This window comes from Filicampus tigris, chromosome 3 (assembly GCF_054856515.1).
Source record: "Filicampus tigris isolate MCC_2025a chromosome 3, RoL_Ftig_1.0, whole genome shotgun sequence".
In the NCBI taxonomy this organism is placed as follows: Eukaryota; Metazoa; Chordata; class Actinopteri; order Syngnathiformes; family Syngnathidae; genus Filicampus; species Filicampus tigris.
The window spans coordinates 26,157,330-26,182,338 of NC_141219.1; the positions used below are offsets into that span (position 1 = coordinate 26,157,330).

The following is a 25,009-nucleotide window of genomic DNA, read 5'->3' on the forward strand; positions in this document are numbered from 1 at the left end:
CCATGGTCACCAGAGACTAACAAAATGTAGACCACTCTACAACGTTGCTATTTGGTGGCCAGGTATAGCCAGCTACGTGAAAGAACTGCATCAACCAGCCCAGTCAGAGCAGGGAACCCCTAACTAATTCAGTACAGACTTTTCCAAACCTGCCCTGGCAGAAAATAGCAGCCGGTATCAGTGAGTACAAAGGTCGAAACTACCTCGTCATAATCAACTACTATTTGAGGTGGCTGGAGATTTTCAATCTACCAAAGACAAACAGTGAAACTGATTGTGATTGACCACCTTCAGCTGGTTTGGCATTCCTGAGGAAGTCCGAACGGACAACGACCCGCAGTTCTCTGTGTAACTGCTCAAGAACTTCGCTGAAAGGTATGATTTCCAACATATCACATCAAGCCCACAATTCCGAACAAAGTAACGGCATGGCGGAACGTGGAGTAAAAACAGCTAAAAGCATCCTGAAACAGGAAGACCCTCATCTTGCACTCATACTTATGTGCTACCACTCAACGCCAGCAGGGCCTACACAAGAGAGCCCTGCCAAGCTCATACAAGGCAAGAACTTGCGTACAACCTTGCTGGCCCTCAAGTAAAACCTAAAACCAGCCTGGCCCAACCTGGAGAGAGTCAGGAGGAATGAAAAGCAAGCCAAGCAGTCCTACGAGAGGTTTTACAACTGCAGATACTCAAGAACGTCACTCCCTCCTCTCGCCAGTGGAGATCAGGTTAATCTCAAAATCGGCGGAGAGAAAACCTGGACAACAACAGCAGTGGTGCAGCAAGACGAGAAGACGCCACGGTCCTTTACCCTGCAAACAGGGACAGTAATCCAGCAGTAGGTCTATATAGTAGGACTATATTATGTCTCCGGGTTAACCTGAAAATGCCTTGGAATCCCTTCGGAATAGCTGGAAGAAGTGGCTGGGGAGAGGGAAGCCCGGGCTTCCATGCTCAAGCTGCTGCACCCACGACCTCACCCGAATCAGCTGGAAAATATATATGGATGAATGGCTGTATGGATGAATAGTTGAAAATACAGTTTTTGGCATATATATTTTAAATGAACAATTGTGTATATTTTACTCCAATTGTAAGGAAAAGTGAAATCCTGTTTTTGTTTTTTAAATTTAAACCCATTTTTTGTTAGATTCCTTGACCCCAACTATGTACACTTGACACATCATTATCCCTATAACAGAATAACTATTTTTAAAATGAGTGTAGTTTACGTACGTGTGATCTCACTTGTCTCAGGGCAAAATGAATTTGTATTTTTTTTTTTTTTGTTTATTTATGACGATGAATTGACGTTAAGTCAAACTTCTATTTCGATGTTGTCCATAAGTCTCAATCTTGGGTTGTAAATTATGAGGGCTATAAACACTTTAAAGGTGAATGAATATTAAAACACACATCAAAACCATACAAAAAGATATGTCTTCTCTTTAAAAGATTAAAGGATAACTTTTTAGATGTTTATCAAAAAAGTATAACGAGTAGGACCGATGTGTGACGTCATTCTGACGCCATCAAGTCTGTCTTGTTTGGTTTTGGCAATGCTAAACTGTCATCTGCTGTGAATATCGTGAGGGCAGGACAGAAAATAAGCGAAGATAATTACATAAACGAATGTTATTATCGTTTGGCTCTCTCGAAGAGTGGCGACATCACCAAGTGAGCTCATATCAGTGACGTGTAAAAGGTGGAAGCGGAGTGAGCGTAACCAGCGGGCTGCAGCAGTGCGCAGCCTGTCGGTCTGTCAAACATTTAGCATCACAGCCAACATGGCGGACTGGGGTAAGAAACCAACTCGGAGCGGATAGCAACCTTCACATTTTTCACTCGTCAGCCACTTTGATACACGAGCCCATCGCGCCTTTGTTACCTAACTCTTGAGTCGTATGTGGCTGCCGCTGACACATGTTCTGCTGTCGTTTTTACAGACGCTGACAACTTCGAACTTCAGGAGCCGAATCAAAAGGCGCCACAGGACAAATGGGAAGGCGAAGACGAAGATGACGACGTTAAAGTGGGTGAACATGACAGTGGGCGCCTCAAGACATAGTGTTTATCGTCTTGAGGTCCAAACACTTAGTTAACGTGCTAGAGATTTTATCGTTCCGGCCATGCTGCCCTTCTTTACCGCGGTGTGACTGTCAATCGCTACCCACGCAGTTAGGCTAAAGTTAGCTGACTGCTACCTCATGTGGGATCTGCTGTTGTAACCCAAGTGCAGATAACAGCGTGCTTCTCTATTAGTGGCCGTTCGTGGACATTGTGACAGTAAATATTGTCCCCTTCTATGTGTTATGAATGGCAACGGGCAAACATTTCTAGTTTGTGGTAGTTATTCACAAATCTTTGGTCTTTTCGGGCTGACTGAACATAGTTAAAGCTAATCTCTTGTTGGGCCACCCGGTTGGCTAGCAGACTAGCTAACATACAGGCTAGCCCCGCTTCAGTTTGCCTCTTGAAATCAGACGCAGTAATTTCGGCGCTATCATCTCGGAAAGGAATGTGTCGTCTTAAGGGGGGACATTGTAGTGCTCTAAGTCGGTTGTCATGAACCATTTCGGAAATTGGCTTTTGAATGACTGCTGCAAGCCCCCAGATAATGCACTGCTAGTTCGGTAACGCGAGCAGCAGTTAGTCAGATGAACTCATCTGGTCTGATGACTCATCCAACATCTTACGTTTGCTCCAGAACTTTCCGTTTATTTTTAGGAAGTGGAGCTTGAGTTGTTGCGATTGTGCAGGTGGCATTACCTGAATGCTGCTATGGTGTCAGGGAACTTGCCAGTTGGGGGGTGGGCCTGGGGTGGGGGGCTCCTCAATTGTTGGTCTTTCTGTGGCATATGTGTGCCTGAAGAAAGGAACTGATGATCTCACGTCAAATCCCTAACACTGGAATTATTCCTCCAAGTAGAGTGAAATTGTCGGGACCAATAATTGTGAAGTGTACGGTAATCGCTTTGAAAGAGTTAATGACCACGATTTAGCGTTTTCTATTTTTGTTATGTACGTGAATGTTATTTTCTGATGTATTGTACGGCAGATTAACCATTTTGAGTTGAGTTCAAAATTCCTTTGTTTTCCAGTAAAGAGAGAGTTATCTGACCTTGCTGTCAGATCTGATGAAGGCTGGAGTGACAGTCGAAACTGTCAGCAAGGCAGAGAATTCTCTTTTTAACGGAAAAAACAACTTTTGTCTGGAAAAAGGAGACACTTCAAACATATAGGTTAGGCTTCCGATAAAATAAAGGCATATTAACTATGAATTAATATGTAAAACAGTTTATCTCCTTGGATTACAGTTCTTAAATACTAAACATTTACCAATGCAGTCTTAAGTGTTCACGACAAAGCTTCTCATAATTCTACAAAACAAGTGTAGTGTAAACATAAGTCAGTTATTCATAAGTGAAATTACAACAATAATGCAAACAGATCTGTCTTATTCACTTCAGTTTTTACCTTTCATAAACTGATTTGTAAACATGAACTGCACCTCTTAAACGCTGAACTTAATCTGGACGCTAAATAGGTGTCACAATGAAGCAATTAATCGACAACTAATCGATCATCTAATTAATCGACAACGATTTAGAGTAATTGATAAGAGCCATTGTTCAAAATTGTCCAAATCCTCAGGTTTCAGCCTCTTAACAGTAATTATTCTGATTCCTGTAGTCCTTCGTGAAAGCAGAGTGATTCTTTTGTGTTCAATCAAAACAAGACATTTGCAATCACCTACTTGTTCTTTGGAAAACATTGGCTGAACCTGTAGCTGATTAAGTTTTAAAAAGGTTGCTGAATACAATATCAATCCTTCTCGTGATATTGATTAATGGTTGTATAGTTGTTTTTTGAAATCACGAAACAACACCAAATAACCAACAGTAATTGGTTAATATACTGTAACCAAGGGGGGAAACGGTTTTGTAATATACTTTAATGCAAAAAACATCTAATTGATCAATGGAATAATCAATTAAAAAAATGTTGGAATACAAAAGTAAAATACACATTTGTTAACTAAAAAAAACGGCCAAGTCGACCGACAGAAATGAAATACACGATGTTGTTTTTCCCCAAATTGCAGTGTTTGCGATTTGAAAACTACATTCCACCACACTGTGATGTTTATTTGAATTCAATTTATTATTCAGCCCTTTTATTGTACCGTGAAGACAGTAGAGCTCTGAAACCACACATAAATTGAGGTTTGAGGAGATCCTACCGTTGGAAGTAGTTGAACAGGTCTGTATGCTTGTTATCATGCTAGTTACATTAAATATACGAGGGGTGTCCCAAAGGTTTCCGGCCTGAACAAGATAAAAGGCAGATAGAATTCTGAACTTTTTCCGTTTTTTAACATAATCCCCCTGGCGTTCAATGCATTTGTCCCATCTATGCTCTAGTTGCAAGTCGGTCACAGAATCAGGATTGATCGCAACCCTCGAGTAATACAGCATCTATTGGGTCTTCAGATCAAAATGTTGATGTTCATGTTTCAATCTGGGGAACAAAAAGAAGACTAATGGGACCAAATCTGGTGAAAAGGGAGGGTGCGGAAGGATCCGGTGTCCAAAGGCGCCTGCCGTCCTCACTGAAACCTGTGCTGTGTGAGCCGGGGCATTATCCTGCAACAACCAATCAGCCCATCAAAGTTTCCTGCCATGTTTAAAAGTACTGGCATGTAGATCCCTGGTGATTGAGCAGTACAAAGAGTTGGCCTATTTGCTGTCTGAAGATAGCAGCGGTATGTAGTCATTTTCAAGGTGAGGCTGGAAACTTTTGACACATCCCTCGTATGCCGTAGCATCCATTTTGGTCAAATGAGTTAAACTGCCATCCATCATGGCAGTCATACTTTTAGTACATGTAATTAGATTGTCTAAGTGAACCAAATGTAGGGGGCCATGATTTTAGAATTAATGACTTAAACAACTGACCCACTTAATTCTCTTTGCAGGACAACTGGGATGATGAGGAAGATGAGGAGAAAAAAGAGCTGAACAAGACGGGTATTTATTCATTCTTTTGACAGTTGCTGTTTTTCAGCACTTTTTTTTTGTAATTATCCTTATTCATTTCCAGACGCAAAAGTTTCTGAAAAGAAAAAATTGAGTGAGAAGATTAAAGAGAGAGAAAACCGTTTAAAGAAAAAACAACAGGAGTTAAAAGAAAAAGAATTGGAAGTGAGTTCTTTCCCCCGTTTGCTTTTGTATTTTACTGTACATCAATGAAGAACTACGTTATGTTATACTTGCTGCCACCTGCTTTTCTAGGAAGATATTACCCCCGAAGAGCAACTTGCACAGAAGTTAAGAGTGCAGAAGCTTCAGGAAGATGCAGACTTGGAGTTGGCAAAGGATGCCTTCGGTAAGCCTGAAGTTTTTTTTTTTTCTGGGTCTCCAACATCACTAGCCCGCTGTGCCATTACCACCCAGAAGATATGCACTCAACAAAAAAAAATCAACAAATTTGGCCTCAATATCAGTCATTTTGGGTTGAACTACCTCGGCACATAACCCATCGTTTTGTTGTGTTTGCAGGAGTTGGCGGCTCTTCAGTTGCTGGAATCGATGCAATGTGTCCATCTTCCAAAGAAGAATTCACAGAGTTTGAAAAATTGCTGAAAGAAAAGATATCCCAGTTTGAGAAATCGGTGCATTATTCGAGTTTCTTGGATTCATTGTTTCGGGAACTCTGTATTTCATGTAAGCGATTGTTTCAGTTGGGAGTATGTTGATGATTCTGTTCTTCCTCATATTTTCAGACATGTCTGACTTGTCACAATTTGTTCTGGTTGATTTTTGCAGTGGAAGTGGATGATTTGAAAAAAGTCAGTAATTCCCTTGCGGTTCTACTTAGTGAAAAACAGAAACAAGAAAAGGTAAGAGTCTGTGACTGCCTCTTCTTGTTTATCATATTTGTGACTGTATGCGATCGGTATCTGAATTTTTTTATGATTATTTTTTAATGACAGTCTGTGTCGCTGTCATATGTTGTCCTAGATCGGATACATATCCGTTTTTTTTGCAATGCAACCGCAGTCTGAACGGCCACGTCGCATATATCCATCCTTGACGTCATTATGCGCTCTGCACAGGCAGGGACAGAGACTGCTTGATACTGATGATGATGATGATGATGATAATAAAACCACTAACCTCTTTATTTCTTTTGTTGATAGCCTGGATCTGTTATCTTAATATTGGTTAAAGGCGAAATTAAATAAACCAAATTAAATGTTCTGTTTTATCAAGGTTTCATCGAGACACAGCCAATGGGCCCTAGAAGACATGCAGGACAGTAAAAATACTTCCACCTTTGTGGCCCTTCAGCGTATCACCATTTTATTTTTCCATCACTGGCACTTTTGGCATTAAGAGTATTCAGACAAAAAAGTGTCCTTTCTCTTTGCGGTAGATCAAAGAAAAAAAGCCGCAATCAAACAATCAGTGAATTGGTATCACCTGTGATTGCTTATTGTTCACTGTACAATGTCAAACTTGGTGCGCATAAATTACAACCGACAGCTGTAGTTAAGTATTAACGCAAATGTACTGACAAGATGAATCAAATGAAAGCCGGGCTTCGCAGTCTCCATTGCAGGACGGATTGAAAAGCTCACGGGTGCCAACAGATGTTCAGCTTGTCTTTCATTTGCTGAATAGATGCTGGACTCTAATTGGCTTTGGCTCCACAGCTGTGATGCGATTTTGTCGCATTGGTTCGATTTTGCTGAACTTGAGCGACAAGGAGGCGAGGAAATATGTGTGTGATTGCCCGTTGGCTCGAAGGCAACGCGTCCTCTCCCAAGTCCAGCGCATAGTCGCCCCCATTCCCATTGCAATGATTTTACTATCGTACTCATTTTTTTTTCTGTAGAATGTTTATTTTAAATTTTTGATGGATGACTGAATAAATAAATACATATTTTTATTTAAAAACAAAATCTACACCATGCATGCTTCAACACTGACTTATATTTTGTAGTATGACTAGGCTAATCATGTGTAAAGTCAGGTGTTTTGCTTGTTTTTCTGATTTGTGCCGCGCCACAACCACCTTCTCCGTCACTTGCTGCCCTTTAGTGCCACAGCGCACCGTCTGCATTGACTCCGTGTGGGATCACTTCGCGCTAATGGTTAAAAACGCGGCCAGTGTGATTGTAGCATAAGGAACATTTTTTCCCCAGTTAACTCATTGAATGCCAGCCATTCGCAGCGCAGCCAAGCCATTTTCCACGATTTTGACCCATCTTTGAAGGCCCACAGAATATTGTGTTTTATGACTATATAGACATGGGACCTACTAAAATAAAAATTAAGAACGATTTTTTTTTTCATCAGAAAGAAAACGTTTATTTCTAGCATTTGTCATTCTTTTGTAATCTGCAGTAGAACATAGGAAAGTCTCACTGAAAATCCTGTTTCTAGGGAAAAAAACCCTGAGAAAACGAGGGTTTTGTGAAAAGACATTTCAAGTAAAACTTCAATTTTGACACCAATAGTTTTTGCTTTTATTGCACTTGAGATATATAAACAGTACTTTTCTTATAAAAAAAAAAAACTCAAAACAATTCTTAAAAAAAAAGCAACTGATGGCAAATCACAATGTATGTTCAAGTATCCCTTTACAATTTGCAAAAAATATATGCACATTGTGCTACATACAGGCGCGGCTGTGATAACTTCGATCTCTAGAAGCATATTTTTGGGGAGGTACATCAATGAATAGTGTAATCCTTTGGATCGACGGTGAGCAAGTATACAAAAAGATGAGATTTAACAAAGATCGTTAAAGAACGTAGCCATAACGAAAAAAGTTTTTGTATTGTATGCATTTATGTTCTCTGACAAAATGGCCTAAATAAAAAAATGAGCCAAACTGTTTGAAAAATACGGGAAAATGACCTGTTCCACTGTCAAACTGTCATCCCCATAAAACCTATATTGATTGTATCATGGTATATGCGTGCCTTTAGGACAACTACATTTGCACAAGCAAAAACTAAGGTTTTGTGTACTGTCATCTTGCATGATGGTGGTAGTACCAAATGTTTTTTCACATAAATTTTTGGTTGAAGTCAGAAATGTCAATGTATGAAATGTCAATTGACTTCCATGACATTCTAATTTGCGAGAAGGAACCGTCAAATGTGCTACCGGTCTTCAGAGTTTCTAATGAGAGACAGTATTTGACCTCAACGTGTTTTCTTTCCAGCAAAACAAGGGGAAAAAAAAGAAGAAAGGTGTCGTACCTGGTGGTGGTTTGAAAGCTCAGATGCGAGACGACTTGGACTATGGCGGCTTTGACGGCGGCTATGCCCAAGACTACGAGGACTTCATGTGACACAGGCTCCATGGCGATAGACCTGGTCCCCTTCCAACCCTGAGTTTTGCAGCTCGACCTTATGCTGTCCAGTGCCATCCTGGAAGCTCAGAACTATTTGTTGCCCCCTTCATCTTGCTTCAGTGACTTCAGGGACTGTGCTGGAAGCATCCAGTCTCACCTTCGATTTATGTTCATGCATACGGAATTGCCTTTTAACTCTCTTCATGCATCCTGGACTCACATGCACACACCCGGGTAATTAAGTTTGATCTGTTGGGTAACCCTGCTTCAAGGGAGTATACTTTGTAACTGCTGTTGTCTGTTTTCAGAGCTCATTTTCAATGGAATGTTGCTACTGTCCCAATAGCAGACTTAGTATTACAGTTATACATGTAGTGACATAGAAACAGAAGGTTCTATGCAAATTCTTAAACCAGAATGTCATGTATATATTTTAGGTCTCACTTGAAGATGGTTCTCTTACAGATGAGTATATAGTATCTATAACTGGTTGCCAAATACAAATAATTCAACCCACTATTCATGTTTTCAACTGCAGAGGTTTTATTCTGGGGCCCTGAAACTGACATCGAAGTAGAGAATGTTTATTTAGAATTTACAGAAAGCACACTATGTTAACTGAAAAGTTAAAGGGAAGGGTAAAGTATGAATAGGCTTGAAAACAGGACAGCCATTCTATTGCGATGCCTCTGAATCTCCTTGAACAACTGGAGGCAAGAGCATTAAGTGGGATCTGTCGGTACCAAATTTGCTCTACCAAGTTGATTTATACGAGTGCTTAAACATTGAATCAGCGAGATTGGAATAATTTAAAATGGTCTCCTACTTATGCAGGCTTGTGTCAAGTGTGAACCCCTGATGAGGGTTGTGGGATTGGGCCTCCCCATACTGTCATCATATGGGCTAAGTCATTTGAAAGCAATTTATTTCTCCTTTTTCTAGATCTTGACCAATTTCAAGGTTACATGGGAAATTGGCTACTGTGTTGACATTTAGACTTCTGCAGTGTTTTATAAGCATCTAATTTAATAAATCACTGGTCAAAACAAAGGTGTCTTGCTCGAATGACTAAAAATACCTTTTGCAATATGTTTTAATAGTAATAAATATTCTATTTACAAGTTTCAAGTAAATACAGTAAGCACATAAGAATGGGCTTGTGAAAACACATATGAACGGCATTAAAACATTTACTTTAGCTTTTGGAGTTACACATTTAGTTGATTTGTAAAACATGACTAGTGAATATTTGCACCAAATCAAGAATCAATGTTGGACACACTCATTTGTGAATCTTGAGCGGTACAGACCCTCAGTGATGCTCTTAGCTTCTGGCCTTTGTGCCTCTTCCTTTTGGCTCTCTGGCGCTGCGTCTTTGACTGTTTCGGGTAGCGTTGGCTCTTTGCCGACGCCGGTTTTGTCTGCCTTCACTTCTCCCCGCACTAGTGGCTGTCTGACCTTGCGAGCTCTGCAGGACCTGGAAGACACTTTGACGTGTCACCTCGCGATCTCCACAAGTGAATGTCAGCGCGACGCCCTCATTGCTCTTCATGACACGAGAAGTGCCGTCAGATGTGCCGTCAAAGCAGCGGCCCAGAGCAATTTCTTTAGCCGTGCGTGGATCCTGATCCGTTACTGTATAAATTCCGTAGTTATGACCGAGAGGGTCAAGAGGCGCAAGCATAGTGAACGCATTTGTGTCGTTGTTGACAGCTAGTGGTAGATGGTTCACCAGGTACTCCTGGAGGAGTGGAGTGACGTGATCTCTTTTACAGCTTCCCTGTGGAATCACCTTCACCAATGTGCGATCCACGCGTTCCTGATCGTACAACATCCCGCTGCACTTGAATTCTAGGCACACGCCCGACACTGCCGTCTGGTCCATGTCACGGATACTTCGGATATCTCTGAGACCGTAGAGCTGGCCCACTGTCTTTGGGTGAGTGCCTCCCATATTATGGGACCGCACATTGATCTCATGCGGGCTGTTGATTTTGACTTTGATGTAACAGGCACGGTACTCCATCGGCTTAGGCCACCAACTGAGGTAGTCCTCCGTCCAGCTCATTGGGTCATCCTCGTTGAATGGCACCGTGTTGTAATCATAACGATCTCCTTCTACCCGTGAGAAGCGGAAATGTGCCGCACTGAATGGCGCCTCCTCGCATTCTTTCAATTTTTCAAATGCATACACGGGTCCGTTGGCCTCTTCAGCTGTGTTTGGACTTGGTTTTGCCAAGTTGATGCTGAACGCTGTCTTCTTGAGTCGGGGGTTGTCATGATCAGTGCGCCTGTAGTTAAGCCTGCCCAGGTAAGGCTGGGGTACTCCGATGAAATTTGGATTGAGCTTTGGAGTAGAAAAGACAGCCTCTAGTTCCTCGCCTCCAAGGTTGGCCATGACATACGCAGAGTACGCATCTGCCTTTTGCTCATCGCAGAAAGCCGGAAGACAAGCGCCATTAGGGCCTGTGATGACGCTGTCGAAACGCCCCCAAGCGCGAGGGTTAGAGGAGTAGCCAGCTGTGGGCTCCATGTTTATGAGACTCACTACAACTCCCTCAACCTGTTCACTGGGCATGAAACGCTCGCTGCGGAAGGCCCGCACTTTCACATAACACCTACGGTTCTCTGGGACGTCCAGGTTAAAAAGTCGCCGCTCTCTGATCTCCATGTTGCCAATCAGAAAAGTTCTCTCTTCCCTTTTACCTCTTGATTTTTTTTCAACCTTCAGGCTTCCCTCCTCCTCCCACAGGCCTGTTTCAGGGTTGAGTGACCACAGCTTCATGGTTCCCAGGTGTTCAGGCATCGTAACCTGGGCAGAATCCAGGAACACCTTCACCTCACCTGCATTCAAGGGCTCATTGGTTTCTCCACCCCTGAAGTCAACGGAAAACATCCCATAGGTTCTCAGTGGCAAGGTATCTCCTTCATTCCCGACAAAGTTGAGATCACTTTGGGCTGCAGCCGCAGTGGACACGTCTCTGGGGTCAAGAAATGTTATACTTGCGTTTACGTCACCCACAAACACTTCACCATTCTCCTTGTAGAAGGAATTGGGAGGAATCTGAATGAGAGCCATTGGTTCTTGTCCCTCTGCTTCCCCAAGTTCAAGTGTGTTGGTTTCTGAAGAGCTAATGGTCACAGGAGCTTTCTTTCGCAAAAGTTTAATTTCATGGTATACAGCACCTCCTTTGGCATTGAATGGAAGTACCTTTGTTGTATTGATGAATTTATTCATGTTGTCAACAAAGGTCAGGACTAATCTCTCTGTATCAGGAGGAACATGGATGGTGAAGGTACCTTTGTAGCCTGTACGGCTAATTCTTACACCATTCATAAAGATGTGGCCAAATCTCATTGGCTCACCGTTGTCTGCGGCTACAGCTCTCCCATGCACAGTAGCCTTAGTGTCAACGCATTTCTGACAGCCGCATTCAGTCACCACCATTGTTGGTAGTTGGTAGCCCTGACAAGTCAGGTGCCTTGCCTCCATCTTTGCCACACCGCAGCAGTATGCCACTTTGTCTTTGCATCTGATACCATTGTCCAATTGGCCAACGCATGTACTGGAAGGGCATTTGCCGACATTGTGGTAGAATGAGTTTGTGCTGTTTTGGTAGCAGTCATGTGGAAGACGTATGAGATGAGGATCAGGCTTGGGACTGCATGAATGGCTATTTTTGCCTGAGGGAGAAAGGACATTTTAAATGAGTTTGATAACATCACTGAATGTGTATGGCCTCTGTGTGCATGCATGTGTTATTATTATTTTTAAAAATTACACAAGTAACCTGTAACATACCAATGATGTTGAGAGTGGCCAATTTGGTCTTAATGGCCCCAGATTGACCACTTGCCCTGCAGTAGTACTCTCCAGCTTGTTCAGGATGCAGATTTTTAAGAACCAAGATGCTCTCGGATTTCCTTTCCAAGAGGCTGTTGTTATGGAACCTTTGTTGAGGAAACACAGACGGATTAGAAAAACAGAAACAACCTGAAAAACACAATATTAGAATGTTTACTCAAGCCCGATCCGATTCGGGTTTGATTTTCAGTTCCCGATTTCGATTAGATTTTTTTTTAATCTTTTTTTTTTAACAATATGAATGACCCATTCCAAAACTAAAAGATGTTATTTTAACATCTGGATTTTGTACTTCTTACAAACAGTAACCTTTTGTAATTGTTTTGTTAGTGCCAGCCAGAACTAAACAAAAATAAATGTAATAAAAGTTGACTGATATTATTACAAATCCTTTTGTGATCAAAATTTGAAAATCGATTGTTTTATTTTTTTACATCGATGCATATTTTAAGCAGTTTAGATAGATTTTAAATTGTTTTTCGATGAATCCTTCCATCTCTAATAATTACAGTATAGTATTATGATTAAAATATCAAGTCGTACCACTGGTACTTGTCTGGCTGTGGTGTTCCAGCCACGTTACAGCAGAAGGCAGCAGTTTGTCCCTCTCTCCTGGCCTTGCTTTCAGGGTTGCTCAGCACGTGAAGCTTCTCTGGCAGGCGTCAAAAATAAACATGCACTTCAATTTTGAACCACCTCATTCGTCGTTACGTAAAATGATTTTTACTGTACCGCTTCTTTTCAGCTGTACACTGAGGACGGTGGTACGCTCAGCACTTTTAGGAACAATAACACTAAGGGTGGCGTGGCCTTGCAGTCTGATCGTCAAAGTCGTGTTGCCATCAGGGCAGAGTCCAGGGATCCGGAAATGTCCATTGTGGTCCGTGAGGGTGAGGAGTTTCTTGAAGACAAGAATTGCAGCCCCCTCAGCAATGAGACCCCCTGAACCACGGACAGAGCCCAGCAGGATGTGCTCTTCACACATGCACGTATCACACTCTGCGTTCACCCTCCCCATCACACAATGTAGGGAGCAATCTAAAAAATGGGGAAAATAACCGCAGCAGTCAGTGATAATATAATTTCACATTATGCTCAAATTCTGAAGAAACAGGCCGGGTTACAAAACTATCACTAACAATGGCAATTCTTTCATGATGGTTCTCAATGTGCATCTGCATTAATGTGAAGCTAAAGTTGTGCCCAGTTATTTAGATAAATATATTAAAAAGCTGCTGATTGTTATAGCGACATGTCAGAAGATAACCGAAGCGAACCTTAGGACTCATCGTCTGTGTACACCAGTGAAATGGACTGTATCAAAGGTAGTTGATATACTGTATTTACTCGCCAGACCAAAGTTGAGGACCACCCAAGAGGCAGAATTTGCCACATTGCAGTGCTTGCTGCTTTGGTTAAAGAACCTTACCTGTCAGACACTCTGGTCCCTGACATTCTTTCCTTTCCACTTTTGGTCCATTGCAAAGCATTGAGTGAGAACTACAGCTTCTGAAACGAATTTGGACTCCCACTTGACCACAGAGTGCAGGACACGGACCCCAGTCTGACCACGGATTCCAATTGTCCTGAAAGTTCAGGCTGTTACCTGATAAGGAATAGATCTTTAGTCATATTACTGTACACCACAGAGTTACCCGGTGCAAATAATAATCAACAACCACATATGCATTCCATTTAGCAGAAAGGTCTGGAATATTGAAACATATGACATCAAACCTTTGGGGCAAAGGAATCGGACTGCATAGTTGGAACAGTTGCGTTCTGAACCTTGCTCCTCATTGAGGCACCAGAAGCCCACAGTGGGGTCTGCATGCACCTTCTCCCCAGTTTCACGGGCCGGGACCCAATCAGCGGTTCTGGCCTCCAGTGCTCGGGGAGTCTCACACACACGGGCCCGATAGTAATAGCGGATGGCGTCCAGTTGCTCATAGTCTCCGCGGCCTCCTGGATGGTCCACGTTGAACCATGTGGTCCACTCATAGTTGTCTGCAGCTGGTTTAAAAGCAAGCGTGCAAATCACATTGAGCAGAATGACTGAGTTCAACTTAACCACACTTATAGGGTGTAAAAATCAACAAACATTACCATGGGAGTGGGTCATAGAAGTGCTAGAATCTTCGCTTTCCCATAGTCCTGCAAGAGACCATTGATTTAGTTTGATCTTCTATGATATTGTATGTCCTGACCTCAGTTTTGCTGTATTTATGTTAGTTGTTGAGTTTTGTATTTACAACTCATTGTCAAAGTTTTTTTTTTTTTCTTGGCCACAATGTAGTTCCGGTTTCGCTCAGAGGGCTGTTCTGACTGTACAACCCAGAATATTTAATCATCCTATCATATCGTAACATAAAAAAAAGATGTATAACTAGTTTTGAAATCAGAAGTCTAAGATAATAGTTTGTGCAACTATTGGAGAGGTTATTCTAAAAATGGGTACAAAAAATGCTTGCAATATCTCAAAATTAATATTCATTGTATACTTTATAACAATTTGCAATTTGTTATTGGGATTTCAGAAACCCATCCCACGACACTTGTTTTTGTGTAAGTGATGCACTCAATATAATTTGTTTCTTTGATTTCTCAACAGCACCTATCATGGGAAATTTACTTTTCATTACTCCTGCATAAAATGTTGGGACTTTGGAGGGCCTTTCCACCCACCTGGTGTAAAATTTAAAAAAAAAAATGCCACCCACAAACCAACTTTCTCTGCCTATGACTACTAAGCTAGCCTGGGCAAAGTTCTACCATTTTTAAGCAACAGATAGCCTGATTTCCCAATTATATGGATGCGCTATCATGTCAAAGCCAAAACATAAGCAGGACCACAAAGTTTGCACAGATTAGCATTAGCTAACAGTGTTATCAGCTCTAGCTTCTGCGAACTGGCACATTCTCGAATGTTTGACAAAGTTATCGACGTGGAGGAAAATATTTGTGTTGGCGACATTTATATGCACACTAACTGACAAGTGTAATTCGGCGGCTTTTTTAAACTTTTTAATTTTTTTTTAAGAAAAGTAGGCAGTTACCTCGTCACAATGTCCTTGCGCTTCCCCGAGTCGTCATGGTAGGGAATCCCATACTCAACATTGTAAAGCCTGGCGGGCTAGAGCAGTGGCTCGTTTGCAAGAAACACCAGTGCCCGACCAAAGTTGAGTGATATTAACCATGGATGTTAAGTGCTATCTTGGTACTGTTTTAAATTGTAGCAATAACTGCACAGTTAATTTCCTTGAAAGTTGGAATTCCACCAGAAGGGGAATTTATTATTATTTATTGAAAGTTTCCTGAAATATCTTATTCTGAGATGAAGAAGGGCTTTTAAATGCATGGACTGGACAGTTTTTACTAATGTGAAGTGAGTCTCACCTTTTGCCGAAAAAACTGTAGCATGGCTGATTCCCACCATGAAAAGGAGTAGCCTCAGTGGCATTGTCGCCCTCCGCCTTTGTATGACCTCTGGTAGTGGATGTTTTTCACCAGGAAAGGATAGAACCCAGCAGCACAACGTCACCTCTGGTGGGGGAAGAAAACAAGTGCATCAAAAGAATAGAAAAAGGATCGAAAACATTCTGCAACAGGGCCCATGCAGACAGACACCCATTCACGCTCACATTCTCACTGTCACTGAGTGAGAATTGAACTCACGCCGCCTGCTTGGAAGTCAGGCAAGTGAACCACTACACTCTCAGTCACCTTTTGAACCACACTGGCAACCGATGTATTTTAAAGTTAAAGTTGACCATTTGATCACCACTCATACTGTACGTGTTTGTAAGACATTTGTTCAGTTTCTGTTCTCGTGCAAACGTTCTGACATTAAGAACCGGAACAGGCCTTCAAACATGGACTCAGATGTCTTTGTATGGGGAGGGCTGGGGCAAAGTAGAAGAAAAAAAAACCAAGACGTTGCTGAAGCCCACACTCAGATTTCACATCTGTGTTAGCCATCAGCATTTGTCAGGGGGACTCACAAACATTTCTGCATCAACTTACAAATCACTTAACATACAAAAGTTTGCATTTCTGTTAAACCGTCAGAAATGCACATAGTCTGTCCAGTTGATCATATTTGCACTCAACTCAGATGTTTTGATTACAATGAATTAGATACGGATCTGCCAAACATGAACATCATGAATTGAATTGACAAAATAAAACTTAACACAGGCGACCCAAATTTCCAATATTATGAATGACAACAACTGGAAACTTTAAATCCTTGGGTGATTTCCCCTCATTCATGTAAGAAATTTTATTATAAAAAGTAGTAGTAGTAGTAGTAGTAGTATTACATAAGCCTCTCAAGGAAAGGTAGACAGAGCAATACAGTCGGGACGTGCAAATGTCTTACCTGTTTGTGGACTGGTACTTGTGCCAATGCTTGCCTACGCTTAATCCTTGCCTTGTTCCTCTCCTCTTTCTATCTCAAGTCTCTCCTCCTCTTTGGTGTGTTTCAGCACACTCCTCCAGTGTCTCTTTTATACTGTTCTGGCTGTAGCACCACTCCTTCCTCTCCTGGCAGTATGCCCCAACATCCCTTCATTATATCTCCGTAATATCTTCATAAATCATCACCTTCATCGTACTGCACTGTTGAGGTCACCAATGTGAGAAAGATGAGGTGTTGAGGGATCCAAGTAACAATTTCTGGTTGTTGTATAAGTAACACTGGCATTTGTCCTCTTGGTCAAATATTTATTACTTTAATAAGTATTTTCATACATACAAGTGACATCAAATGGCTTGAACCAATCATGAATAACTAATGAAGAGGTGAACAATTTCTCGATCCGGTTTTCAATATGATTGATGCGAAACGACTCACGGACAGTTCGATTTGAAAGTGTAACGGTTCGGTTCGACTCAGTGAGATTCGATTCGATATAGTATGGCTCAGTTCAATAGTGTATGATGCAATGACATTTGTGTTATTTTACACACATTTGAATGAATTTGTCACTACTGTAAATGTGCCAATTCCTTCTACATTACAAAGTGGAACGATTTGATTCGATTCGATGCACTCACACCTTTTAAATAAAAAAACGTTTTTCCAGTTCAAAACGTTTTTTGTTACACCCCTAAAGTAAATGCTTTTCACTAGTGTAATCACATTATCTAATCACAACTGATCAACAGGCATTCAATGCTAGTGATCGTTGTTAATATTCTTTCATAGCATTCATTTGTTGAGCTCAACATACGATATACGTAGCAAAGACCACGAGTATTCCATTTTTTTCAAGTTTATCATGAGGTTTACAAAACTGCTTCTGAAGTCCCAAAAACTGCTAAGCAAGACAAGCGCACCATCTGGAAAACTTGAGTTTTAGTAAAACTATCCAGTGCTTAGGCTAAAGCAATTTCAGTCGAGCTACATAGTTTGATGTGAGAGGTTGAATTTACGAGTTTAAGGACAAAAAATTGGTGCCGCAGTTTCGACTTGCGGCACAAATGTTTGTGCATGCAAAACAGGCGAAAATTTGATTGCGCATGCAAACAGATCTGGAAGCCGATCTATTAACCAGCCACAACCAGGATGCATCAATTGCAGCGCACTTCATTTTTCATGTGACTTTATATTTCATTTGGGATTTGTGGTGCTCTTCGAAATGTTCCTTGGTGAAAAATTCCCTCTTTGTAAATTGAGATACGAGCAGTCGGAATGTATTGTGTGTAAAGCCATCACCACGAAGAGAACAAGCCAGGTTGTTGTATTCCTTGCCTACAATTCCCTAATAAAGTGGCCTTTAGGATACAAACGGCTCGGCCATCTCATAAGAATTTGCTATTAAGTTGTAGTTTGCAGGGAAGATTTCAACTGTTTGAACTATGGTTTTATATCAGATGTTTAGTTTTCCCGCATAACACGCCCACCACCGGTTTGCACATTCCGTTTGAGCCAAACTGCAATTTAGGATCTCCTGTGCTCCCTCTGGTGGTATGCAAAAGTATAACTGCCTGAGTACAGTTCAGTTGTAATTTAACTTTTTAGTGCAACGCGTTTGCATTCCATGAAAAAATGGTTTGTTTTTCAAGTTTTATTTTGGTACAAGCTTGATTATTTAATTTATATTTTAATTAAAAAAATGAACTAGAGTTTTTGGTCTATGTATTCAAGCAAAATGTTCATGTTCAAACTTTGCATAATGCTACAGTGGCTTCAATATCAGTAAAGAGTAAAATAAACTATTTAGGACTAAAATCTTGTTTTTTTTGGGGGGGTGAACACACAGGCCTACCACACTACTGTATTTTAATGTGAGTCATGATGGTAGTAGTTGGACAGCCAAGTATGTTGTACTTGGTCTAATCCGTTCAAGAACCACTGCTTGAAACAAAAAGAAAAAAACAAATGACTAGAGCCTCAAAGGGGAAAAAAAATATTACAAATTTAAACTTTTCAATTTCTGAATGTATTTTTCGCAACAGATAGTGGCTGCTGTTATATTTACAGTTACACTTACTTTTCTGAAAGAATTGAGACATGTTCTAAAATGACATATTTTTGTCTTTTAATTTGTTTTTTCCCCCCAGTGGGTTACCCAATAATTCTTCTACTAGCCACAAAATACACACTTATAGTTTGTTTATTTATTATTCTTATTGTTTTAATCCTCCAGCCTCATTGCCGGATTACCCATGAATTTGTTTAGTTGGAAAAAATTAAATCATTGCTGCTTAGTTTGTGTTTGTATTGTGTATGATGGTCTAAAGCTATAATATAGACTGTCAATCAATGATTATTGTTTTAAATCTATTGTTTCTGCTTCGAAGGATTTTCCTCATTAGCGTTGCCTTCTGAGGTTTCCTCTATTTTTGGGCCTTTTTCCTGAACAGACTGAGAGGAAGTTGTTTTAGCTTTCTCCCTTCTGCCATGCATGGCGGCCCCCTAATGACAGTAACAGAGGCTGCTCTGCATACTTTTACTGGTAGAGTCATTAAATTGACCAACACCAACTATGAGAGCACTCCACCTAACCCTTTTCTCCTTTTTTCTGTGCTCACAGCTCTGAAGAACCTTTTTCGAAGGCACAGACACTGTGCAACTACACGGACAGTGTAATTGTTCCTACTGTATTTTTTATGTGAGAACAAAACTATTCTGTAGCTCAAATAAAGCACTACTTGTTTTTCCTCATACAGAAAGTCCATTATTATTATCGCTATGGGAATATTAGATGCCAAAACATTACACACTGAATCCGGACTTCTTTTTTTTCTCTCCTGTTTAGGATTCTGCAACTGTTGGAGTGAAACGTTTTTCTCATTCACTGAAATATCCTGCCTGCCGACACCTACAATTTATTATTTAATATCTATATTGACCTGAATGAGAAACTAGTCCGTATAAACTGATGGACATAGCTTGCTTTACTCAAGCTACAACAATGTCAGACTTGTGAAAACAACAGCGGTGTTAGATCACAGCCTTGCGAATGTGTTTGTTGTAATTCACCGGAATGTTTGAGCATGCTGCATTACTCACCGTCAGGTGGCAATCAAATAAAATTGAATGTGTCAGCCCGAATGGAGGACAGGTTAACGATGAAAGACGTAACAGTGCATAAATGTGTGGTGGAGAAGTGATGCAATCATTTCCGAAAGTAAACCACAGAATGTAGGACAGACTGCACATCGACAGACTCCAATTGGCATCTAATGATAAAATGTTTTAACTCAAACATTGTTTTATGAGACTGTTACTAGGCAATTGTTTGCAAAATTGCTGCTGCAGTGCTATGAGACATTTGAAATTACAGACATCAGTAGAACCTTCCAACAAAACAATGCAAGTATGTTTGTATTTACACTACTCTTATTTTTGAAAACAACAAATGACAAAAAGTCACTGGGCATATATTATGTTTAGGTCTGGGGGCCCGGCAAAGTATTTTCCATATGGATGGAAGAGCTCTAAAATGCAACATTCAACTGTCTTGACATACAAACCTGAATTCCAAAGAAGTGGGACGTTACGTAAAATGCAAACAAAGAGAGAATATAATGATTTGCAAATCATTTTCAAGCTATATTAAAATTAATACGCTACAAAATAAAAAAAACTTTTATCAATGTTCAAAGTGATGAATATCGTCGTTGTTTTTTTGCATATATTCTCTCATTTGAATTTGATGCCTGCAACATCTGGGACAGGGGCAACGAAAGACTGGGAAAGTTGAGGAATGGTCCAAAAACACCTGTTTGGAACATTCCAAAAGTGAACCAGTTAATTGGAAACAGGTGAGTGTCATGATTGGGTGTTAAAGGGGAAGTCAACCCAAACATATTTTTTTCAAGAATATGTTCTATGCAGGTTCACTAGTTGAAACACGGCATTCTGATTTACAATGCGTTTGTGAAATATGAGTTTCAGATAACGACCAATCATGGTTCAAATTCAGAAAAAGGGGGAACTGTGATAGGTCGTTACCTGAGTCAATATCAAGTGTGTTGCAGCAGCGAGACATAGAAAACATGCAGGATACTCTTCACAAGCGAGGATGGGGTGAGGCTCACCTCTTTGCGAATGTGAACAACTGCATAAGCAAATAGTCCAAAAGTTTCAGAACAATGTTTCTCAACATACAATCGCAAGAAATTTAGATATGTCATCATCTCCAGTCCATAAATCAGCAAAAGATTCAAAGAATATGGAGAAATCTCTGCATGTAACTGGCAGGACCTGAAAACCAACACTGAATGCCCCTGACTGTTGATCCATCAGGCGGCACTGCATTAAAGTTGAAATCTACCCAAACACATTTTTTTCAAGAATATGTTCCCAGTAGGCCCTCTAGTTGAAATACGGTATTCTGATTGATATCAAAATAACATTTGTGGAATGTGACTTAAGCAGCAAAATCCACCCCTTTTTAGCCATCTCAGCGGGCGGCCATTTTGTCACTTCTGTCGACTGAAAAAGACATCCCAACTGCTCAGGGCTCAGGTAACGACCAATCACGGCTGACCTGTTTTCTGAAGTTGAGCCATGATTGGTCGTTATGAGCCCTGAGCAGTTGTGATGTCATTTTCAGTCGACAGAAGTGACAAAATGGCCCCCGCCAGAGATGGCTAAAAACGGGTGGATTAACTGTTTTTCCACAAACCCAATATTTAACAGAATGACTTGTTTCAACTAGTGGGTCCGCATAGAACATATTCTTGAAAAAAATATGTTTGGATTGACTTCCACTTTAAAAACTGGCATCAGTGTTTAAAGGACATTGTTATGTGGGCTCAGGAACACTTCGGCAAACCAATGTCAGTTATCATTACTTATACAAATGCAAGTTAAAACAAAGAAAAAGCCAGGTATCAACAAAACTACATCCAGAAACGTTGCTGGTTTCTCTGGACCAAAGCTCATCTGAGATGGTTTAGACACAGTGGAAAAGCATGGTCAGACGAGTCCACTTTTCAAATGTTTTTTGGAAATCATGGATCTTGTGTTCTTCGGACCAGATAGGAAAAAAGACAATCTAGTGCAGAGGTCGTGGGTTCAAATCCGGCCCGGGCCTACCTGGTGTGGGTTCAAATCCGGCCCGGGCCTACCTGGTGTGGAGTTTGCATGTTCTCCCCGTGCCTGTGTGCATTTTCTCTGGATACTCTGGTTTCCTCCCACATTCCAAAACATGCATGGTAGGTTATTTGGACACTATATCTCTTTGGTGAACGGACCGTTTGAATGATTCCTTTTGATGAACTGATCCCAATGATTCAGTTCACTGAAAAGAACTGTTATGCTCATCACTAATGTTCACTCATGTAGTGTAAGATGGCTGCCTCGGCAATGGGTTAGCTCTGTTGCTACACTACGTAGCATCTGGGCATTTCACAAACAGGTGTTGAAGCAATATATGCTGCCATCCAAACAACGCTATTGCTGCTTATTTCAGAAAGACAATGCCAAACCATATTCCGCATGTGTTCCAACAGCGTGGCTTCGTAGTACTAGACTGGCCTACCAGCAGTCCAGACATATCTCCCATTGAAAATGCGTGGAGCATTTTGAAGAGCAAAATACAGCAACTGATATCCGAGACTAATGAGCAACTGTACACCAAGAACGAATATGAAAGTATTCCACCGACAAAGCTTCAACAGTTTGTGTCCTCAGTTCCCAAACACTTATTGAGTAATGTAAAAAGGAAAGTTGATGTCACGCCGTGGTAAACATGGCCCTGTGTGAGCTCTTTTGGGGGGAATGTGTTGCATTCAACATGAGTGATTATTTGCACAAAAAAGGCTCAGTTTGAACATTAAAAACCTTGTCGTTGTAGAGTATTCAATTCACTATACAGCAGAGATCGGCACTTTAACCTTTTTTGCCGGTCCGTTCTCCGTCTTCGACCTGGGTAACCTTCCGTCATTGTCCCTCCATCCTTATTCATAAAAATAATCATCCTCCGACACCGTCCGTCCTCGTCCTTTTAAAGTGCTTCTGTCCTCACATTCCGTCAATTCCATTTTGCCATTCGTTTGCGTTATAACTTATAACGCAATCGTTTTTTTAGTTTATATTGCGTACATCGCAATAAAATAATTTTTTACAAAATAATGCAAGGTTATTTTAGGTGGAAATGAAAGACTTCCACTTCCGGGTACTCTGCGCCGGCAGATATTTTTTACGCTCTAAAGATGTCCCACACAAGGACATACTTCACATGCAAAGGGAAAAGGTGTATACTGAATATTAAATTCAAACAATTAGTTAACAATACAAAATTGCTATCCACCTTTTTCCCTCGCCCAATACCTTATCCCAGATTGCACACAAAAGATGGGCGTGTTTCTGTCAATCAGTGAAGTGGCATCCTGACTCTTGTGGCATAATCCATAGTTATTACATGTGTTGAACCACTAAAGGGCAGACTATGCCTGTGCAATGTTACTGAAGCGAGTGCACAATTTGTGTTGTGCAGACATGAAGTCATCTCCGTGGTATCGCAGAAGAGAACAGTGGTCTTGCTTTTTAAAAGAACCCAACACAGCACTTTAGTTTGTACTTGGTTAGGGATGAATAGAGGGATGGACAAAAATCCACTACCGTCCTTGCTTAGCCCATTCTTTTTAAAAGAGTTCTCATCCTCCGTACGTCCATCCACAAAATGGATGTCCGTCCCTGGGAAGGAATGCTAATCAGTAGGTTGAAAAGGATTGCAAATATTTGTATTCTGTATTACATATTAGGCGTCACATTTTCAGAGGGATTGGGGTTTGTGTTTGTACCTTGTCACAATGGTTGCCTATGCCCATATCATTGCATACATTAGCTCACAAAAACGAGTGGATTAAATCTTATGACAGTGACAGAGGAAGATGAGACATGCCGTTTTATACTGCTGCAAATGCTTGAATAAATGTATGCAGCTCTCGGTCAGTCAACGTCTTTCCCTCCATAGGTGATGACACCAGGTCCGTTATCATCACCACACATGATAAAAGTGCAAAGCTACTTCCTTTAAATGACCACATGGACACAACAGTAAGGGAAGGGAATGCGGTGTGTTTTTCATCTGACACATTAAAGGGGTTATGCACATCCCTTGCAAAGGTTAAAGTGTGTCCTTGGTGTTTCTTTGCTGGCTCCCTCACCTCAGTAAAGCATGAAGACATGCACTATTAAGTACTAGATTAGAAACATGTGGGCCTGACCTGGAAGATGGATGATACGCTTTCCAAGAGGTCGCCAATTTTCTTCTTGAACTGGGAATTGGAGAACTCTGAAGACCCCATTAGTCAACATGTGCACGAGAGCATCTCATATGGAGATGAAGAAAAGCACTTTATTAAAAAGGATACTGTGAAAGTATGCTCTCCTCTAATTCGTTGGGCCTTCTGTCAGGCCTTACTCAGAGCAATATACTGTATATAGGCCTGGTATTCTTAACTGAACAGAAAAAAAGTCAAATTATTTTAATCATTGTCTGATCAATGTAATAGAGACAGTTGAGTTCCGTTCCTACGACTCAGATGTAACCCAATTTTGTACACAAATTGGAGTGCATATCCTAGTCTCCATCATTAACCTATGTTAAAGTCATGGTTGCAATATTTGAGTGGAAAACAATACGCCCCAAAATATAAAATAATACAAGAAAAAACCATAGCAAAAAAAGAGAACAGTTTTTTACCAGTCCTCCCTTGGCTCATTGTGATGAGTTTGTCACCACAAAATATTATAGTTGAGACCATTGTACTGAAAACCCAGGACTCAAACAGTATATTGTTCAGTGTGTATAGTTATTGTTGTACCATATGTTGCACTACATTCGTAGGATAGACCAAAACAACTCTCATGCTGTCGGAGCTCTCGAGTCAGTTCCAAGTGTTCCTGTTGATAGACATAGCAAAAATGTTAGCGTGTGAAAGCAAGATGCAAGTATTCAGTGTTGTAGTGCAGGGCTCCCAAACCACCGGGCCCCACAGATGAAAGAAAAAAAGGGAAAAAACGTACAGTACTTCCGGTTTATTTATCATCCGAGGCTGAAAAACATTTTATTTTGAAAAATGACCGGATTCTCTCTTTTACATCCATCTATGACTGACTCTTAACGCACGTCAAGTTGTCTCCGTTGCGTAACGGTAATATCAAATGCACAAGCTAGCAAATGAGTAAAATAAACAGACGTATTTGTAAAGTTTCTTCACCCAATTGCCCCCAGCCAGGGAATAGTTACAGTGCCGCGAAGGGTATAGACTTGTATGAACCGGTCCGTGACAGAAAAAAAGGTTGGC

At 40.9% G+C, this 25,009-nt stretch overlaps 2 protein-coding genes across 4 annotated transcripts; one reads left to right on the forward strand and one right to left on the reverse strand.

Annotated features, from left to right (window-relative positions):
* The first annotated feature begins 1,536 nt into the window (after nt 1-1,536).
* Nucleotides 1,537-9,423, forward strand: eif3jb (eukaryotic translation initiation factor 3, subunit Jb). 2 transcript variants are annotated; one of them, XM_086026178.1, is made up of 8 exons: nt 1,537-1,803; nt 1,950-2,035; nt 4,982-5,033; nt 5,107-5,207; nt 5,298-5,391; nt 5,565-5,729; nt 5,832-5,905; nt 6,279-6,703. In XM_086026178.1, the coding sequence occupies exons 1-8, from the start codon at nt 1,791-1,793 to the stop codon at nt 6,399-6,401; spliced, it is 708 nt and encodes a 235-aa protein (XP_085882304.1). In that variant the 5' UTR covers nt 1,537-1,790; the 3' UTR covers nt 6,402-6,703. The 2 variants fall into 2 exon arrangements, with proteins under 2 accessions (XP_085882304.1, XP_085882302.1); XM_086026176.1 differs by lacking the exon at nt 6,279-6,703 and adding an exon at nt 8,242-9,423 and having other exon boundaries at nt 1,540-1,803.
* cilp (cartilage intermediate layer protein, nucleotide pyrophosphohydrolase) lies at nt 9,247-15,706 on the reverse strand. 2 transcript variants are annotated; one of them, XM_086026174.1, is made up of 8 exons: nt 15,635-15,706; nt 14,345-14,392; nt 13,976-14,251; nt 13,668-13,844; nt 12,971-13,276; nt 12,782-12,890; nt 12,176-12,324; nt 9,247-12,057 (listed from the first exon to the last, which is right to left on the reverse strand). In XM_086026174.1, the coding sequence occupies exons 1-8, from the start codon at nt 15,696-15,698 to the stop codon at nt 9,698-9,700; spliced, it is 3,489 nt and encodes a 1,162-aa protein (XP_085882300.1). In that variant the 5' UTR covers nt 15,699-15,706; the 3' UTR covers nt 9,247-9,697. The 2 variants fall into 2 exon arrangements, with proteins under 2 accessions (XP_085882300.1, XP_085882301.1); XM_086026175.1 differs by having other exon boundaries at nt 13,976-14,245; nt 15,635-15,698.
* Between the last annotated feature and the right edge of the window lie 9,303 nt (nt 15,707-25,009).

Coding starts and splice junctions, on each gene's coding strand:
- eif3jb (XM_086026176.1), top strand. Junction 2,036..4,981: donor ACGAAGATGACGACGTTAAA/GTGGGTGAACAT, acceptor TTCTCTTTGCAG/GACAACTGGGATGATGAGGA. Junction 5,208..5,297: donor TAAAAGAAAAAGAATTGGAA/GTGAGTTCTTTC, acceptor CTGCTTTTCTAG/GAAGATATTACCCCCGAAGA.
- cilp (XM_086026174.1), bottom strand. CDS start 15,698: ATGCCACTGAGGCTACTCCTTTTCATGGTGGGAATCAGCCATGCTACA. Junction 13,277..13,667: donor GGGACCAGAGTGTCTGACAG/GTAAGGTTCTTT, acceptor CCCATTTTTTAG/ATTGCTCCCTACATTGTGTG. Junction 12,058..12,175: donor GGCCACTCTCAACATCATTG/GTATGTTACAGG, acceptor TTTCTCCCTCAG/GCAAAAATAGCCATTCATGC.